At 53.6% G+C, this 20,308-nt stretch overlaps 4 protein-coding genes across 4 annotated transcripts; 1 reads left to right on the plus strand and 3 right to left on the minus strand.

Annotated features, from left to right (window-relative positions):
- Positions 1–598: 598 nt before the first annotated feature.
- Positions 599–4,051, minus strand: SCP_0905330 (hypothetical protein; the record flags this gene model as incomplete). The annotated part of the gene is made up of 17 exons (XM_027761765.1): positions 599–711; positions 780–1,170; positions 1,224–1,389; positions 1,441–1,587; positions 1,639–1,783; positions 1,834–1,945; positions 1,997–2,035; positions 2,094–2,369; positions 2,421–2,520; positions 2,580–2,923; positions 2,979–3,068; positions 3,124–3,229; positions 3,293–3,400; positions 3,471–3,474; positions 3,542–3,613; positions 3,863–3,923; positions 4,028–4,051. 17 exons carry the CDS (start codon positions 4,049–4,051, stop codon positions 599–601), a joined length of 2,298 nt encoding a protein of 765 aa, XP_027617566.1.
- Positions 4,052–4,724: 673 nt separating this feature from the next.
- SCP_0905340 (hypothetical protein) lies at positions 4,725–6,831 on the plus strand (the record flags this gene model as incomplete). Its single annotated transcript, XM_027761766.1, has 2 exons — positions 4,725–5,042; positions 5,095–6,831. 2 exons carry the CDS (start codon positions 4,725–4,727, stop codon positions 6,829–6,831), a joined length of 2,055 nt encoding a protein of 684 aa, XP_027617567.1.
- A 2,224-nt stretch (positions 6,832–9,055) lies between these two features.
- On the minus strand, positions 9,056–11,094 carry SCP_0905350 (hypothetical protein; the record flags this gene model as incomplete). The annotated part of the gene is made up of 8 exons (XM_027761767.1): positions 9,056–9,099; positions 9,157–9,343; positions 9,400–9,686; positions 9,754–9,907; positions 9,967–10,576; positions 10,629–10,918; positions 10,968–10,980; positions 11,036–11,094. The coding sequence occupies 8 exons, from the start codon at positions 11,092–11,094 to the stop codon at positions 9,056–9,058; spliced, it is 1,644 nt and encodes a 547-aa protein (XP_027617568.1).
- An 8,741-nt stretch (positions 11,095–19,835) lies between these two features.
- SCP_0905360 (hypothetical protein) lies at positions 19,836–20,294 on the minus strand (the record flags this gene model as incomplete). Its single annotated transcript, XM_027761768.1, has 1 exon — positions 19,836–20,294. One exon carries the CDS (start codon positions 20,292–20,294, stop codon positions 19,836–19,838), a length of 459 nt encoding a protein of 152 aa, XP_027617569.1.
- Between the last annotated feature and the right edge of the window lie 14 nt (positions 20,295–20,308).

Raw genomic sequence — 20,308 nt, forward strand, 5'->3', positions numbered from 1 at the left:
CTCGTGCTGCTGCTGACGCTGACGTTGCTCCATCTCACATAGTTTTGTTCGACACCCTCACACCCGCTACACCCAGAGGATGTTTTGCTCTATTTCTTTCCAGCATCCCCCACGGGTTCAACCCCCGCTCCTTCTACTCACTTGCATTGCTTTCGCGCACTTTTTGTATATCTCGCACTGCACGCACATTGTTTCTGCATCAACTGCATTTCGCGCCTGGACGGCATTCATCCGTCGGGCCTCTGCATCCAACTGCATGTATTTTTATTCTATTGACGAGGAACTGTAGACATGAATGCGCGGCGTTCTCCTCGAGCTCCAGCCGTAGCGTAGAGGCCAGCGATATCTAGTTTACTGCTTATTTACACATTTTCAGCAGTACACTGACGAACTAGGAAATCTAACGAGTGCAATTCGTTATATACTTAGTCTCCAAAATCTTTGCTATTCGGCACTTTGCAAAAAGCATCGGAGGTATAGGATGACATGTATCGTGCAGGCAGCGCAGCGAAGACAACGGTATGGTATGGTGGCGCACAGATAGGAACTAGATCCACAGCAAATCAGGTGTTACGAGTCAGTAAGGATATATCGAGCACTACGTTTGGGTATCATAAGCATACGACAAGTCCGAGAAGAAGAAGTCGCTATTCGACGGCGGTGGGCCCGCTAGAAGACCGCTTGGAATCTCTACTCTCTCGCCCGACAGATCTGGAAGGGGGCCCGATGTCAAGATAGAGTTCTGAAGCCCTTCGCAGAGAAAAGAAACGAAGACGCACCTAGAAGTTTAATCTTGAGGCCGATCTCCGTCAACGCCTGGACGAACACTTCTGTTTCTGTCGAGGCAACGTGGCCGCCGACTCGCCTGAGCATGTTCAAACCGTCCGTCCAGTCCGCCCATCTGGACTGGTCGGGGGCTATTTGGTCCGCTAGCGACGAACCACCAGCAGTAAGCAACGAAAATGAAAGAGGGGACGCCGCCAGCGGCGATAAGGAACCGTTAGACAGATCAATGGTGTCGAGGATAGTGTTCGGGAATGGCACACAGGTCCCCGTCGCAACCTCGTTGATGAGCGACACATCGATCCGCTCGGGAAGGTCCTCCAGACCTTTCCGCACAGGAAACTTCACCGCGCTATCAACGTAATGAAGATACTTTGTTCCATTGTCCTATCGCCCCTTGACTCAACATCTGTTCCCTTACCAGGTGGAGGACAGCTCACCAGTCTCATGAACCGCCACGGCCGGGTAGGCCGCCGCATGGTGTCCCGCGTAATAGTGGTCGTGATTGGTGTAGCGTTCATGAACCATGCGCCCTCTAGCAAGCAATGTATACGTTGCTGACGCACAAACTCAAAGGACTCCTTGTACAATTTGGCGCGCATGTTCCTACCGATGAAATTCAGGGTCAACTTGTAGTAGAAGGCAAATTCGACTCACCGTACGGGCACCTTGCTCATGATATCATCTTCCATCTCGAGCTCTTGCATCTGGCGGTCCCTAACGGCACGGTATTCGCACTCAAGGAAATCCTGTTCTACTTCGTGCCAGAGCCTTATATTCTCCCGCCGCAATGCTACTTTTACCCTAGCCCGCAGCTGAGTACGCGGTAACGTCGGAGAAGCGAAAAGGACCTACTGGCTCCGTGTTAGTGCAACAAGACGAGGAAAGTCGCCTCTTGAAGCACCGCTCTCGTTCCACATCCGCAGGAAGAAATGTGTCGCAAGTGCATGTACTTTGTAGAGGTTCAGAAAGAATGGCTGGAACGTCGTGGACGTGGAGTCTGGTGCAACAACGTCAGCTATATGCCACAGCTTCGCCTGATATACATACATCCAGGGGCATATATCGCCCAATGCTCCGACAGCAGATCGGCAACCTCATTTGACGCCTTCGCAATGGGACATCGCCGCTCCTTTGAGCGACTAATCTGTTCCTGGACTACCTGGTGAGTGATGTCAGCTTCAGGCGGAAGGCAGAATATAACCGAACATACCTTAGCCCAGTAATCAGGATCCGTGGAGACGAAGTTCCGCTGATGGTGGCGCGGTATTACAACAGAGTTCAGTCCATGCAGACATCACCGCACTCACCAGAGAATCCAATCCGAGCACCCCAACTTCGCGGAACTCCTGTGTAATGTCTTCGGTATCAAAGCCAAGCTTTCTCCACTTCAACGTGCCCTGTGCGTCGGTTTCTTCCGGTAATTTGCTGTTCGACCAGATGTAGTTCAGCGCAGCGCTATGTGAGGGCTCGAATTCGGGCTCCACAGCAGTCATCTTCCTGCGAAATGCCACCCGAATCATGTTTGCTTGGAAATCCAAGATGCAAGAGGTCAGGTCTTCAATCGTATGAGATGACATCAGGCGCTGGGATGCCTCTCAGGACAGGGTTTGATCAACCGTGTAAAGGAAACGTACAATGACTGCCTTCCGTACGTTCAGCCTCTCAATCTCTGCGATGAACTCCTCCCATTGATTTTCAGTGGCATGGGCCATGAGCGAATTAATCAGCATCATGCTGTCGTGCAAGGATAATGCTTAGCACGACGTATCAAGGCTGAACAGTTCATCACGAACCTGTACAGCGCCATGGTCGTATCGGCACTCCCGAGTCGATCTACGACGGTCGCTAACATCTGCGTCTCCTTGCGCATCTGTTCGAAGACGACTTCAAATCCGTATCTGTAGACGGATCCCGGAGGCGGTGCAGGGGGTGCCTTGCTAGAGCTTGCTGCAAGAGCCGGTGCGCTCACGGGAGACGCCTCTACAAGCTTTTTCAAGATCGCGGTGGCAGGTCGGCAGACATTGATCAGGGACTGTTTGGACGAGAGGATCTGTACTATCTTTAGTATGAAGGTATTATCAAGAGTGTCCCAGCCGTGGTCGAGCTCCATCAAATTCTGCATGGCTGTGAGAGCATACTGAGATTTCTCTACTCGGTCAGGTGTAGGAGGAAGATGGCGTTATCCTACGCACCGCGAGAGTGTTACCGTGTGCAGTGCTGATCACCTCGATGAGTTCATACAGTCCGTCGCGCTGAAGAAACTCGTTGGCAAATTGTTCTTCCTATCCTTGTGTTGGTCAAACGTTGTCCCGCGTAGGAACACTCTATGCTGCTTACCCGAATATATTTCCGTAACGACGTCAACGCGAGACCAAGTTTGTTGTCCCTCACGCTGAGTTTCTCTACTATTTCCGCTGCCTCAATAGCAGGTGCGCTAACCAGCCTGACAACGTGCCGACAGCAGTCAGGTGAAGATCAGTGCACTAGGTCTCGGACCCCCACGCACTTGAGGTTGACTTTGGCTTTAATCTTCTTCCTCAGGTTGTCGTTCGTGACAAACTCGTCAGATTCATCCCTCAGTGCGTACATGGCGGGTGGGTCTTTCAACTTGAGGCTGATACAAAGTTGCCGCACGACATCATCGACAGTCAAGGTGGGCTCAATGCGAACGCGAACGGTCATACCGTCCTTCGTGATGACATTGTTGGTAGGAACCAGGCCGGTCTTGCTCTGTGATGGGACTCCATTGCTAGACGGTGCTGGAGCTGCTGCTGTTGTGAGAGATGGTCCGCCGTTTGTCGACATTGTACTTGAGTGCCTAAAAAGACTGGTGTACATCAGTCACCGTCTCCAAAGTCGGTTGTGCAACAAGAATGAGCTCTGAGTACATTTGAAACCCAGGCAGGGATACAAGTGTTATAAGATGCCGAAGTGGTAACAGAGGAGGGTCGTGGTAAACGACAGATTTCTTCTCCAAGTATTTTTCGCAAGCATACCACAAGGTATCATACGCGTCACAAAGAGAAATACACTAATCACAGAGCTATAACCCCACACGAGAATAATGGGCACCCACCAGGGAAAACGCTGATAAGATGAGAAGATTCCGAACGGGTTGGATGACAGTAACGAGTGAACTGGACAAAAACTGGTGAGCATAACATTCAGAGAAATTCGCGGCCAGAAAAAGTCAGATATAGCGAAGTTAGCATCCAACATGCCCAAAGACATTCAGACTGACGTGCAAATAATGAAAAGAGTTCATCCTAAAAACAAATTTCACGGTATGAATACATACCACGAAATGGATGTTGATAAGTTATTCCAGACTCTAAAGGTAGAGGTGTGAGTTAAATAGTGCGAGTGCGCAGGGTATGAACCGTCAACGATACCGGGAATCAGAGGACAGCCTTGCAGGCAGTGTCGCCGACGGCGTAGAAGAGTGAAACACAAGGGCTGAGTCAGTTATAGTTCCCAGAGTGGGCGCTGTGAAAGAAAAGCCTGCTAAAGCAAAATCGACGGCGGTCAAACAAGCGGTGCACGCTTAGCGGTGGAGAGACCGGATGCAGTTAAGACGGGCGCTTCGCGTCCGAGCACTCGAGTCCTCACTGCAGCTCACTGCAGGCGCTCGTACACTTGCTTCCCGCTAATTCATTGTTACTTGTCGTCGCCAACGTCTACGCCACACATTTGTTCATGTATTCTCGTCAGTTATAAGATCGGAAGCCACCAGCTGCAGCACGCGCGACAGACGTGTCAAGAAATGTATCTGTCGGTGAAGCGGCGTGTCAGCCTCGGCGTCGAGGGGGTTATCCAGGACAGCCGCCAACTGCTCACTCACCATCTTTCAGCCAAGTACAGAACACGCTCTACGTACTTCGAAAGGGTCAGTCATGGCGATTTCAGCCTACATGGGCCGCCCAGGAGATACAGACGACATGACTGTACGATCTTTCAGCTCCTTCACCTTACTCGAGGCCGAAGATCTCCTCTACGATGAAGATGCCTTATTCTCTGTCTCGACGCCTACCCTGTCTGCCTTGGACAGCGCACTCTCCTTTAATGATGTCGTTCCTTTTCCCTCTGACCGCAAACCCCTCATATTCACGAATCTCACTACTGCTCCAATATTCGCGTCGGAACCGGCTCCCTTCGGGAGTTCATTAGAATACTCTGAGAGGGCTACTATCACCGTGCCGACAGGACCGCGCTTGAGGACCATGCTCTTGGAACCCATCTGCGTCAGCAAATGGGCGGTACGTGCGAGCTTTCACAGCACGCCTCGTGCTAACATTATGATCATATCAGGCTACTCTACGTGCCTACCCACCTCCGAACCATGTGCCATGGCAAGACAGTGATCTCAAGGAAGAGGTAGACTTCGTTCCCGCGCCCTGGATCGCCGAAGGGTCGATCTTGCCACGTGAAGCTTTGAAGGCCATGCTACGCAGCCGTCGTGGCCAGGTGTCCGTTTCACTGTCCATCACTGTGAACGACGAGCTAGTGCCTTCTTCGCCCGACTTCGGTGTCGAGTGTTCCGTTACTATGGGCATCTCAATGGCGGACTTGCAGAGCGACCCGGGCACAGACGGAGGCACGGTCGAGTCCTTCAAGTTACCAGTGCCCACAATCATGGTCTCCAATTCAACCGCGATTCTACCTCTTTCCTTGGAATCGTCGCAGAGTCTTGCGTACGACGTCCCTCTAGCTGTTCGCAGGGGAAAGAAGGTGCCCCCTCCCCTAACGCTGAGCACGGTCAACATCAGGAAACCCAAGCAAGAACTAGATGCGTATCCTGGCATACCATCGCCCTTCCTGGGCTCTCCTTCGTCTTCTAGTCCGACCTTTGAATTCTCTGTCAACCCCACTGCGTTCTCTATGGGTCTCGAGGCTATGTGCGCCGACCTAAGATCTCGCTGTCCGGACTTCAACTTGTCTCCACCCATCAACCCGGAACATTCGCAGGGCCGCTGGCGCACGGTGCTTTGCTCGCAGCCTTCCGTGACGACACCGACTACTGAAGATGACGAGTGGGCGTTCGCTAAGGACCTCTTAGATCAGTATATCTGCGATGCTCGCCTACCTAGCGGCAAAAACTCTCCCCAATCTGTGCTTCATATAAATGACACAGAACTCTCTGCCGAGGTCGACTCATTCTCCTGGGCTTCTTCGGCGACATTCGTTAACTCAGTTGGCTCGCCGGCACCGGAGGCAACGCCTGAAACCTCGAAGCAGCAGAGGCGCAAGACTGTGATCATCGAGACGCCGGATCACAGGCCACAGTTGCACCGAGCCGAAGACTCAGTGCAGGCCGACGAGTCGCTTCAGAGCGACGAACTCGATGAGCACGAGCCTGTTCCCTTCGAGAGCCCCTCCGACGCTATCTTCTCATGTTCACAGTGCCGGCACTCCACACCGCCGCAGTCCCGCCCTGCAAGCAGCACAACACTGCGCCCTGTCCGCGGGATCCTCAAGGAGAAAAAGACCGTCCGCTTCTCCGTCGTCCACAACCGCCACGAGCACTCGTCCGATCAGCACATCAACCCCGTCGCTACCGAGCCCGTCTCACCCATCTCACCAATCGCTTGGCGGTCTGTCCTGCGCCAGGGCTCTCCTCTTCGGCAGTCCTACTCTCCAGCTTCAGATACTGCAGCGGTGTCGCTGCCCGCAAAGGGGGCTCGCGCCGGGCTCCCGAAGCACCCTGTGGTGCGCGCAATTCCAAGAAGCGCATCCAGGCGCGGGACGTGCCCCAGCCCACAGACGCCGACGCCGGCACTGCTTGCGGATCAGCGGCGCGCACCGCTGCGCTCCATCAACATGCGGCAGAGTCTCCCCGCAAAGAGGAGCTCGCAGGCCGTGTCCGGAATGGCCTACCAGGGCGCGCGCCCTGGTGTCGCAAAGCAGGACATCGGAAAGCCCAAGAGGTTGTTGAAGACGGCGTCCACGCCCGTTCCTGCTGTTGCGAGGCAGGATGAGAATACCCCGCCTCGCCCGAGCCGCATGCCTGTGCCATTCCGCACCATATTGACGAGGTTCAGGCCGTAGGATACTTGGAAGGAAAGATATATAAGGCGCATGCGTACGTTCTACTAGTACAGGTGTCGTTGTTTCGTTACTCTACTACTAGGACGTATCCTTCGGGAATGTAGGATTCCAAACCACATGGGGAAAGAGTGTATTCACAGCCGATATTTCTCGGAGATATATGGACAATGTGAGACAAAAGTTGGGGTAGTAAGCTCCGCATAAAACCTTCAGAGACCGGTGGCTGAGGGGATGCCAACTGCGTAAGCACATCGTTTGCTTAGCAAGTATCGAAAAGAGACCAGTCTGCATGTAGGTACCCCTTCTACTTTGTGTTCCAGGCAATCCTGATAAAACAGATGTCACTACGCCAGCCAGGGGTGTCTGAATCACTGTGACGCGTAACTGAAGTATGCTACTCGGAAAGATGCCAATATCTTTATATCCGGCTCATCAGGGGTGTACCCTGCTAGCCACGGCGACCCGGATGAGCACTGGAGCAGTAATCTAGAGCTCCTATATATCTCTGACGAGAATTTGAAGCAGCAAGAAAGAACAAATTTGTTCACCATGGTCAAGAAATTCGAAGAGCGCGACTTCATCAAGTGCGGTTGCACACCTTCAGCACACTGGGTGGTCAGTATTTTAACTGCCACCTCGCGATCGTCCCAAATGTGCATGTCTGCCAAGAGGCGGGCGAGATTAGGATCGGGGACACACACCTCCAAGGGGGTACCCTATGGTATCGGTGTCCGGGGTCCATTTTCAGCCACTCTGGCGATTTTCGCTGTTTCTCGGCCAAATTTCCGCTCAACGAGCTTCCACCTCCACAACTTCTCCAGATTACTGTCTGAGTACGTGTATTTTGTAAGAAATAGGGTAGTCATGTGGTAGTTCGAGGCAGAACAATAAGGAAATGCAATGAGAGTTGAATACCAAGAGAGGACGTACTACAGTATCACGTGAACCTGTTCTCTGAGTGACATCCCATAGGCTAACATGTATATAAGCCAGACTGACAGTAGCATATGTGCAAATGCTTCACATGCAAATATCTCGCATGACTCTATCCCTTCGACTGTCCAGGATCACCCCCGAAAGCCAATACCATAGGTTACCCCCATGGAGGAAGGAGTCCCCAATCCTAATCTCGCCCACCTCTTGTATCTTCCGGATCTTAGTACATACCATGTCTCTGCCTCATTTTGTACGCTAGCTACGCCGTAATACATTGAGCGTGCAGTCTGGGTGTATCGTCTTCGCGCGAGACGCGTCTCGGGCACGTCGGTTGATCATGCAAATCTCACGCTGGACAAAAGTGGAAGGAAGGGTACCTTGCGCTAGACTAAAACGGGAAGGACTATGTACCCTACCCCCGGTTCCCGGGGTCCTTTCAGATTTTGAGGACGGTGTCGAAAATTATGATTTCGCCTGCCTCTTGATGTCTGCAGTCAGTTCTATTTACAACACCTCAATATGAGCTACGACCGAGCCACACCGTGGAGAATCTATCACGCACGATTTATAAGAAGGAATGTCTGTCTTCCGTAGTACTAGAGGCTGCCAGTGGAAGGGAGCCTACGCACAGTTGTGTATAAATGCAGTCGCCAACCTGAGCCGCGCAATGACTTCCTTGCGGATGTTGTGGAACAGGTATTCCTGAGAGCACAACTGAGGTGTTTGCAATCACAAGCAGGCTACGACCGTGCATTATCGCTGCTAGACGGCGAGTAGGTATTAAGGCAGCGCGAGGAAGCATGCGTATCGGGAAGTGAGAGTTGTAGAAAACTGTGACAGACGCAGACGAACCGTCCCGCGTGCGCGTTGCGTCTGCTGCAGTCTTCCCGCGAGGAGGAGCTCCACAGTATGTCGTGCACGATCTACCATCTCCGCTTGCGCATTGCGAGCAAGGACGTTGGTCATAGCGCCCGTCGCAGACAAGGTATCGGAACACGCGTCGACAGACTCACTGGAATATTATGTACTAATAATACCACGGCGCGAGCCACGCGATGGTGCAGTTCCGCATCATATTGACGAAATGCAGGTAGTAGAATATATACTAGGAAGGAAGAATGCGTAGGTGTTCCTACATACGTACTGTGTGTACTTGGTGTGTACAGATATCATCGTGTGGTGCCACGTTAGATCGTGAGGTATGAAATTCAAAGGACCATCCGCATGACTATCAAATTACTACTCAGCGACGCCAAAATATGCAATCGCACGACGAGCGCAAACTCATTCAGACCCGAGCACGAGCCTGATGGAGGACTGTCTGCTGATGTTCTGTAGGGCACGAGAACTGCGTCAGGACATGCGCAGAGATGCCACGACACGACTTACTCATCAGAGGGGAGGTGTTGCTCCACCTCTGCATCGCAACCAGGATGCGGTCAAACGAGGCAAGTAGGGATGCTTGATCAGGGCCAGGAACAGCAGGGCCAGGAACAGCGGATGGGGACGCCCGGTCCGATCCTCTACTCCTGACAATCCTTCGCGATATCACCTGAGCGACCATGGTCCACAGAACCTGTATCACAGGTCAGAAAGGCTGGGGAAGAAGAACCCAAGCTCCAGGACGCTCACAGGCATGATCGGTGTGATAAACTCTATCGCATCAGTATTCACCCCTTGCAGTGCTCTGATAGCAGCCTCGGCCGCAGTCAGAGTTATGTCACTCGAAGCGACTGATGCTTGGGCAGCGGGTGTGTGCAGCTGGATTGTGGCGCAATGGGCGAGAGTATGGACCATCAACAGATTACGAATAATGTCTGGCCGCGCCGAGTAAATGCCGTCCATCGCTGGCAACGTCGCTTTGAATCGCTCAATGCAGTTGTCGAGAAAGAGCAAGCTCGCCTGAATGCTGGTATTATCTCACCCCGACGAAAATGACGTCAACATTGGGCGGGAAGGCATGGAGAAGGCGAAGAGGATACGCACTTAACTCCCACTGAGAAGCCAGGCGCGCAGCCCTTTCAAACAGAAGCGAAGCTTTCGCCTGCGCTGCATGGATGCTCTGCTCCGAGCCCAAACGAGCGGGGATATTTTGCATGAAAGTCTGTACGGTACGCATGCTTTGAAAATTTGCAGGTAGCTATCCCGATAATCGCTATTTTGTCAGAGACGGCTCCCAATGACTTTGAAGTAACTCACAGCCGCGTAGTTCGTCATTGGCCACGGGGTGTCGATCTGTGTGCCCGTAGATCCATCGTCTGCAAACCCTGAGGGCACACCCAGAGCAACAGACCAGCATTTGTCAAGAACAAAGACTGCCCAGAAAGCGTTGATCCTTTCACCCTCCTCGACTTTGTCCGATGGAGGAAGAAGATTGGCCTGTCCGAGGGCGACCGATGCGGTTATTGTGTTCTGTGGACTCCTTATCAAGTGCAATTTCCAAGCCAAGACCATGGCAATCGCTGCATTTGAGTGGTAAGCACCCTCTAGGCCACGATTATGATCAAAGAAATAGTAGGAAAGGAGAATTTCGGCTTGGAGCACATATGACATGGTCAAAGATCGTGCATTAGAGACAGCGGAGGGAAGTTGCTGCAGTGTATACGAGAGCAGGCGTAGTCGGAACGGTTCTAGATGAGCATCGCGGCGAAAGTCGAGGCCTAAAAGGTAGATGGCGTTTAGCAACACGGAGGGGATGCGAGGATGAGCCCTCTCTCGACTAGCAGGTCCAGAGTTTATTAAATTGAGTAGTCGCTGAATATTCAGGAAAAAGCCAACTTGTGAAGCGTGCTCCAGAAAGGAGTTTAACCTTGCATCGAGCATCAGGATCATGAGCTGAGAGGTATGCTTTTGTAACTTACACAACTTCCGTCATATTTGCCGGAAGTTCAAGAGAGAAATCCACTATTAATTGATTGGGACTGAGAGGCGTCTGAGTCGGTACGGATCCAGATTCTCCCTGTTCATAGGGATTACGCAGTGTGATCACAAAACTACGGTTCTGGAGTTCCGCAATGCAACTTTCCAGGCGGACTACTTCCTGCTCCAGTAGCTGAGTCGCCGTAAGTCCAGCACCGAATGTGTATTCACATTCGTCTATCTTGTTGGCACGCATGCATTGTCCACACGCAGGTTGGCCCCCATCACAGCGCTAAGGATTGCATTGAGTAATTTCTAAAACGAACGAGCAATGGAAGTACCACTTTTCTCCGGCTGCAGGCATAGTTCATTATGAAATAATGTGTAGCAGACAGCTGAATCCACGTACCGACATCTCAAGCAGGCTCTACCTCGCTCTAGAGACCCTGAGGAAGATGGAGCAGACATTGAGGACGGGCTAGAGTAAAATACTACGCGCCACTGTGTCAGGAGAATGGGCTACTGTGCCATACAGTGAAGAGCTAATATACACAACGTCGACCAGGCTGTGTATATGCTACATGGCCTTGTCAAAGTATAGCTGGCCGACGGGGATGGTGGTGTCAATCTTCGTTCCCGAGTCCGGAGGTTTGTGAACTCCTGCGTATGACAGGGAATGTGAGACTCATAGGACGGCATTTTTTACCCTCCTGCGTGGGGCGGCAACAGTCTGGAGTCGGTCAAAGTTAAAACACGGACAAGCCAGGAGCGACAAGCCGGCGATATGTAAGCGTTGTGGTAATTATTAGGGACAAAGTCGCCGTAGAAGTCGGCTACTGGCACCAAAAAACAGTCTGAACTCGGGCTTCGAGTCGGACGCGGAAGGGAATTACGCGTCATGGTCAATGCTTTCGACGTCGAGTAGAGCTTCCGTGCCCGATGCCAGTCCGATGCCCGACACGCAAACACCCTCACGTGATCCGGTTCACGGCTACAGGCAGCTCGCCGTCCGGTGCCAAACATCTTCGAAAACATCGTACGTCCTCGCGCAGTCTTGCATTCGTGGAATCGTGTTACCTCTGTGCACTCCACCATACTAAGCAGAGTTACGCCGTTCATATTTGCTTGTCCTCTTAAAGTCCTCAAGCCTAACGCGTCTAATAGAGTTCGAGAAGCACAACCCGACTTTCTCGGAAATTTGAGTGCTCAATGGGCCAGAGTGTTTATGTTCAGTGACTGTCGTAGGGGCATCACATCCGTATGTGGCCTGACTCCTCCGTCAGGCTCAAATTTGGAAAACGGTGCGCTGAAATGCTTGATTCTTGGGCGATCTTGAGGTGCACCTGCCTTAATTTAATACTACACGAATGTCCATCCAAGTCCTTTCCAATGACAATGACTGCCTACATACAGGCAGTCTGCAACTCGAACCTATTATCGAAAACCGAGGTCAAAGTCTCAAAGCCTGGCCCACCATTTCGAACGCATCGGCTTGCGGTCTTCTTTCTTATGCGTAAGGAACGTCGGGAAGTTCACGACGTGTTATGACTCGCAGACGAATCGCATAAAGACGCATAGTACCAAGTGAGTAGAAAATATCGTATTCGCCGCTTTGTACAAGTTTAAGAACCTGGTTCAATGCGGCGCTATCTTCTCCGGGTCTTCTTCTGCCTCACGGCTCGCCGCCTCACCTCTATTTCTTAGGCTTATTTTCACCCTCAGTCAGTATCGAGCTTGCATCACGCAGTTTTGCTTGCCATTCCCAGGCTATTCACGAGGACCTGGCTGTTCCGTATGATACTTGTTCTGTCGACGCGACGAGACGCAGGCGCGTCTCTGAAATGACTCCAAACCCAATGATATGTTAGCGCAGCCTGGATTTTTGTCATCATCGGTTCCGAGCCACGGTTGACTTCCACCCGGGAGACTATGGTCGGGCAATTAAGTCCATCCTCCTGCAACACACACGCATCGCTACGTGGAGGCACCCTTACTTCTGGTCGAGTCCCACACATTTAGATCTGGTATTCTTTCTCGTTTTGTCAGTTCGCAGATCCACCTTCAGTCTTGTAAGGTCGGGATCTACTTATCACTGGAGCTCAAAGCATGCGCGCAGAGCAGTCATGCCCTGAATCCCCCTGTCTTCAACTCGGAGCGATCGGGGACACCACGTTGATGGAATTGGTTGTCGAGGTAGGCCTGTCACCCCGATACCGATGTGAGCAATTTCGGCACCAAAATGAGGGACCATGATATCGATAGGTACAGTGCCCCATGTGTCTGCCAAGTACCTCGTGCGTCATCATACTCTCAGCTGCACGAATTGGGATCACAGTTTGCGTCGTGGATAGTGTGACAAGTCGTCTGTCCCGCCATCAGATGGCGGCGCGCTCGGCGCCTCGCAACGTGGAATATCAGCAGGCAGCGGATGGGCGGTTGCTACTGTGGCGCTCTATCATACAAACTTTATGTTGGCACAATTGGGGTTTACTGCTCGCATTGTGCTTTGTGATGGACCTCCCTGCCACAAGGCGCGCTCTACCGCCGTGTCGAACAACGTGCAAAGGCTCCGAGTGATTGATCAATGCATCGGCGTCCATGCCACTCATTCACGAGCTGATCGGATGCACAGGTTCTTGGGTCTTGGGTCAAGACTTTCTTGTCCTGCTGATATTTTGCAACATGCAGGTTTACCGTCGTATCTTTGTATTGGTGCCAAGTTTGTAGATCGTGCCAGGGATGCAGAGCCGATGTAGAAAGCTACCAGTCCGTCGGTTCCGAGGACACGATAACCGCTCTATGGTAAAGTTGTGTGTGTTGATTGTGCAATGAACGTATCAACATGTTACAGCATGTCTCTGTAGGTCTTCACTGTGAAGGTTTGCGACCATTCATCATTCAGGAGAGCTGTTCTAGTAACACTCACATGTCCGCAAGTATGCTTATATTCCCATATTGTCTAGGATCATACTGATCTAGACGTCTCTTCAGAGTTCCGAGCAGTTCTTCAGTCACCATGGTGATACGGACCGTTATCAAATGCACTCAGTTGATGGAAGTGGTCCATTGCAATATACCGTTCGTCAATTTCCATATTCTCGTCATCGAACGTGCAAATGAACCACAACATGCACATAAATTATTTTAGACGTGCCGAAGCGTCAGCGTCATTGTTTAACGGAAAATTTTCAGTTCTCGTATGTTTTACACTTCGCGGGTCCCGTTATTTTATAGTTTCTTCTGCATCTTTGTATTTAGCCGCTTCAACGAACGCGCACCGGTCTTCTGCACCAACAATGCCACTTCGAGAAGTCACAATGCGCGGAGGAGGGAATGGCCCGAAGTGACTGGCACATGCATCCCCCCACCTCCCCCAATTGTTACTACGGCGCTGCCTCTTCCCCAGATGCTGCTTGCCAGGCGCGCCGCTATGCGTGAAAACGAGTTTGCCAGGTGCGCCGTCGTATGTTCCGACATCGGATGCTGAGCCTCCTCTAGTGTTGTTAGTGAATTCCATGCGGTATCGGCGTCTGGACGGATGGATCGCATGACGGCACGGCGTTTCGTACAGGTCATCTTGGCGTAGTCTGAGGTACAATGAGACCGACCGTATGTTTTCTGTCCCGGAGATCCAGAGATGTCGAAGGCACGGTCTGGCGTCCGGCATTTGTCTTCCCGTTGCAGAGAAAATCAAGAACTGCTTACTATCAATAGGCAGGTCTGAACGTCTAGATGTGCCGCAGATAAGTCGTCTGAGGCTTGGAAGGCGACAGAATGTCATACCCTGGTCTCGACGGCGTCAACTTGGACATCTCCGCATTGACTTATGAGGATACTTCGGGAGCCTCGTTGAAACACATGCATCTAACAGGGAGGGATAGAATCTTGGAAAGCTGTGTCAACTATACGTCTGCGCTCATGTCCATCTGCATGCTACACCTTACATCCGAATAATTCCACGCGGCCACAGGTATTTCAAGAGTTTCGTCTGTTATACTCTTGTCCCACTCTGGGAGTAATTGGAAAAAGTTATCCGTCCCAAGAGATCTTTGTGCGCCAACCCTATTGTCACGAGAATTACGATCACACGAGCTGTGGCAGCTGCCGCAAACGTTCGCTACACGCGTTCTTCTGCAAAACCTTTGACCAATTCTGATCTCCCTGGCACAATCGAGCACGTTCGCCGCCGGTTCCCCAAGCTCAATTTTTTCTCGTCTTCGCAGATTTCAAGCCAAGTTTTCGGCGACCTCAGAGATCGCACAAGCTACCGGATCCCGACGAAAATGAATTTCTCGAAAATGAAAACTCGATCGTATTCCAGTCGGGCCAGGTGATCCGCCACATTTCCGAGCCTGGTCCGCTTGCGGATAGCTGGCTTTCCCCTTCTCTTCTCTGCAGACTAACCAAACTTGCCCAACGAGCCCCGACTAACGGCCCATCGGCAGCCCGACGATCCAGCAACGTCGATCTCTCGCGGGCTGGGGGTTCTCGGGTTTGCTTCAGGGAGGCACTTCGTTACTCTCTTTGGACGGTAGAATAAGCGCCCGCAGAATTCAGCCTCCACTTCCTTGAATGATTATCTGAAAACGTGTGGGGTGAGTGCGATCTTTTCAGTCATGCATGAGTAATGGGATCGCCGAACACTCGTCTCTAACATACATTTTGAGCTCCTTCAAGGGGTGGCGCTTCGCCTGTTGGATGGCGCAATCAAAACATTTCCTGCGCGCATCTTCCCTCCACTTTGTCTCTTATCTGCGTCCTGGGCTCGGTGTACTTTTCGCTCTGGGTCGACGGTCGTTGCTATGCGGCTATCTGTACGTTGCCATCCGACTGTACGCCTGACTCGCCTGCCGCAATCTAATCAATCTCTGCTCGACCCAATTTGCTTTCCTGGTCCCGACCTACCTCATACCGCCAAGCGCAAAATAAGCGGTACGCACTGCATCGTACGTATGAAAACGGAGGAAAGGGGGGGGGGGGGGGGGGGGGGGGGAAGGTACGGCAGCTAGGGCGCAGTTCCTATTCACTATCTGTATCGACTCGGTGATTGCAGCCGCAGCTTCTAGCAGCGGGACACCCGCCATAGACTCCCAAATTGCGCTGTTAGGATCGTCCCGCCGCCCAGTGTCCAGGATCCCATGGATGACGGCGTCGCCCGCGCAGTCACGCGCGGCATCCAAATACACGTCGTCCAGCCTCGTAATGACACGCATGTCCGAAGCGAACTCCACAGCGCGCCTGCAGCTGTTTCTGCCCCGCGCGTGGCGCATCGCGTGCCTGCGTCGAACGCCGGGGTGCTGCCTGCGCGAAGGGAGGGGGGCTGTCAGCAGGCGGTGCCGGCGCCGGGGTCGCTCTGGGTGCGGTCTGTCTCCGATGCGAGAGCGAAGAACGGGGCTGACAAGCCGAGCGCATGTGTATCTATAACATAAAGATAAGTGTCTTCGTCCCCCTTCACACGATACGGTTTGTGGGCATGTGTGGGTCCGCACGCCTTCTGGAGAACGGGTTTCTGCGGGGAGCCTCGTGAATCGCCGGTGCGAGGCCCGACGGAAGCCAGCAGCGTTCGCGGGTAAAAATATGTCGATGCGCTTCTCCATCGCGAACGCCTGATGTTGTATGTACACGTACAGATGAATGCGAAATTCGGCGGTGGCCTGGAGACATCGGGAGCTGGAACGAGCGAGTCCAGTCCAAGGTGAAAATCCAAGGCGCGAGTCTTCCGTGATACGAGACATGTGCGAACGGCAGGGGGATCTGCAACTTCTCCCGGGACAAAGCACAAAGTACACGCGGAGGACTTCTGCGGAGGACCACATGACATGACGTGGGATATAAATTCAGCGTCGTGCCACATCGCGAAGGAGAAGGCTTCTTCCCATGCATCGTGCTCGACGCTCTTCTGCAGGCCGATGCCGGTGCAACCATTTTGGTACGGAAATCGAACGCAGCACCGAACCATAAATATATCCGTGCGATGCACGGATATCTGCAGTTGGGTGCTGTGCGCAACCATACTGCGGTTTATCTTGCACAATTGCAACGGAAGCCTGCGCTGGGGACGGAGAGAGTATACGACATGGCTTGTCTCACTCACCAGGACAAAGAACTCGCCCCGCCATCGATTGTCCGTTCCGCACGTCCGGGCACGCTGTGGAAAGACGAGAAGAGTAGTACTCAGCATGATTGTTTTATCACTCGCCCGTGTATCAGAAGTAGAAGAAAACAAAGTATCATATGCACCTCCTCGTTCCCTTCACCCTTCCACTCTTCTTCCAGCACTGTCTTCTCTGGCGCACGGATCCTCCCAGACGGTCGTGTGCCCGGGCCTAGGACTGCATTGACGATATCGACGCATCGGATGATGGGGTCTGGCATCATGATGCAACGCAGGCGCTGCCTGACAGGCCTCTGCCTACGCAACATAGTACGGGATGATGGATCCACGCCTATCACATCGAATCGAGCTCGCACCTCGACGAGCCCCGGGGCAGCACCGCATACGCATCTGGCGCGAACGTCAAGGAGGGACGATCGCAATCTGCTGATCGTGGAGGCGTAGTACTTACAATCCCTTCATACATCATCGTTCCTCGTAGACAGCTGCAAGCAGGATCGAATCTGATGAGCGTACGTGTTGTGCTGCCGATCCAGCAACTCGTGCGGTAGTCCCGAAACCTGCTTGCTGGCTGTCATGTACGCTGGCCGCGTCAGGTACTGCAAACGGTACGTCTCGTCGAGTCGCGTCGCGTCCACACGTCAATCTGATGTCAAGACTCGCACTGATCCTGAGAGAGGGAGAGAACGTTCGATTCGAAGCGTGCGTCAGTCACACCGTCGAATCAGCAGGGACAGGATCGGAGCCATTCAGAATCGTCAGATGGGGCTCTCCGGAGTCCGGACGGGAGTGAGATTCGGACTGGATTGAGTGACGGCACGCTCACGCTCGGTCGCCATCGCGACTTTACGCTGACAGAACTGCTTATCTGATAACCACCACCTCTGATCCCAGTACTGCGCAGCTTCCGTCGTGGATGGACCTCTCACCGTCGTTACCCATGACGACCTTCAAACTTCCCGACAGTGCTCGACGCCACAAAAAAACCTGTGTCTCGCGGGTGAAACTGGCCGGTCTGAAGGTGCGTGCGTGGACGCGCTGGTCGCGACATGTCGACGTCGCGGAGAGCGTCTCATCATTGTCATATCATATGTGTCCGACAGGTTTGCCGCGAGGCCTGACGACCGTCTGGGCGACGCGCTCGTCGACGCCGACGGTCATGGGAGAAGCACGGCGTGGGCGGAAGCGCGTCAGTCAGTCAGCGGAGTCGGACCTGCAACTTGTCCAAGGGGCCCCTTCGAGCCTATTAAATTTCGAATCGCCGCATCGTCACTTCATCCAACTCAATCCCATCAGAGGATCCCAGGTGTGTGTGCCTGCCAATTGACACGCTTTTCTTCCGCTCAACCTTCCACCTCTCGCCGCCTTCCAGATCCCAACCTTCCATATTCCGACCTTCCAGATTGCAATTTCCAGAACTCACAGGAAGCGCGCAGAGTACATGCTCCTTCGCTGCCACGCCCGTGCCAGCACGCAGGCGCTCAAGGCTTCGCAAAACTATAGGCCCCAGCAAAAAATCAGGCCATAGGTCGGACATCAAACAAGCAGGTTTCGAAAACCCATGCCGGCCTCGCCTCCAAGGACTGCGCCTCTCCGAACACTCCGAGAGTGAGAGCTCGCCAATCAGTAGTCGTTATTTTATTTTCCGGTCCAACGCGGTTTTTCATCAGGGGCCTACAGTTTTGCAAACGACTGTCATATCATAAGCCAAGCGCACGAGCCTCCTCACGCACGATTCGAACTCCTCCTGATCTCCCGCTGCCCGCCCGCGGGCTCACATGGCCCTCGTCGTCGCCGCAGCCAGCCCGGCTTCGACTTCTGCGGATCGCAGCTGATGGTGCCCAGCGCTTGCTGCTCCTGCCGTAACGCGAGGATAGCGATCATCGTCTCGTCCGCAGGCGCCTCATCGCACGCCGTGCAGTGCACATATACGCGCGCGCCAGGCTGTATGCTGGGCCCTCACGTCCTGCGTCGAGCCTGCGCACTCGGCGCGCACCGCGCCAGTTGAAGGCTGGGCGTGTGTGCCAAGGGCGCGTGCTGGCCTGCACCTGTGCACAGAGCAGCCCCGGCAGCACACCGCAGGCGTTTGCTTATCGTCGCAGAATATAACTGGACGTGGGCCAACTGTCTCTGTGGGTCGCCTCTGAATGATACGGCGTGTCTGCCCCCGGTGTGGTGCTCCGCCCAAGTGCCGTGCGTGTTTGTGTTTCACCTCTCTCTGGGACAATTTTCCTCATTTCGAGTGTCGCAGCTGGTGGCATTTCGTATTGCCAAGGGGGATGTCGGCGTCGACTGCGACACAAGCAGGTACAGAACTCACAAGCCGCCGCGGTATGTTTTCCGTCCGTGACAATTGCAAATATTATCCATTATCTGCCTCATCGCACATCACCGGCACCGCCGGAAACGCATCGGTGCCCGGCCCTCTCCGTCCGCCTTCCGTGACGGGCGATCGGGCGGGCAGCGGTCTGCGTGCGGGAGAGCGTTCTGGCGGCACCGCGGGACCGAGGATCGAACGATTGCATCTCGTTTATCGCCACGTGGTGGGCCGTGTTGACGCACGTCCTCGCGCCGGTGTCACGCCGGGCGGGCGACCGGCCAAAGTTCGTTCCTTACGCTGCTGCCATCCAACGTGCAGAGGTGGAGCACATTGTGATAAAATATGGAGCGCCGGCAACGGATGGGAAGAAGGGAAGAGGGGGGAGGGAAGCCGTTCAGAGGAAGCGTGCATGGTCGCTGAGTGGTCGTGGGTGTGGAAATTGGGGGGATGCTGCGGTATCTGTGGCGGGTGGAGATTGGGCGGCAGCAAGAGGGGGATCTGCGATGGACGTCGGTGCTGAGAACGCGAAGCGAGTGGGCGGGTGACGACACGACACACGGCGCGAGAGATGATCATGACGCGACGCGCCAGGCTTACGGCAGAGGGCGCGTCGCGGTACTTACTGGTTGGTACCTACGACCAGCGAGCAAGCGGGAGAGAGTTCAGAGCGACACGGGGTCGGGTTCGGGGATAGTGAGGACGATACGGCGGGAGATGAAGAGACCGAAAGGTCATGGGTCTTTGTGGACGTAATTAGTAGTCATGGACACTGAGTCAGGAGTTGGTCGTCGGGCGTCGAGAGGAACTCTGGAGAGGATAAATGGGAGACAAAGGATGGAATATTATTCCAGTAAGGTTGAATTGCAGAGAGGTGGCACGCCGGGAAGGGGAAGGAACAGGTGGCAGGAACGCGGAGACAACTCGGGAAAGTGTCGATGGCGGGGCGGCGGGAAGAGGAAGGATATGATGGCGAGGTGAAACGATTGGAAAAAGCGTGGAGAAGAGGGAGAAGGCGGTGGGATATTCGCGGAGAGTCCGAGGGGAGCGGGTGATGATGGGCTGGTGGGAGCGGGATGGGCGAGCGGATAAGGAAATATTGCAATTATGAAGGAGCCAGAGGAGGGGGAACGGGGTGGGGAGGGGAGCGAATGGGAGCGTGGGAAGGGCGGTGTTCTTGGAAGCGTTCTGGAAGAGATCGCAGATCTGGCGGAGGGTGAATTTGAGATCCGGCATCTGAGTGAGCGAAG

Source organism: Sparassis crispa, assembly GCF_003851025.1.
Source record: "Sparassis crispa DNA, contig_000008F, whole genome shotgun sequence".
Taxonomy (NCBI): Eukaryota; Fungi; Basidiomycota; class Agaricomycetes; order Polyporales; family Sparassidaceae; genus Sparassis; species Sparassis crispa.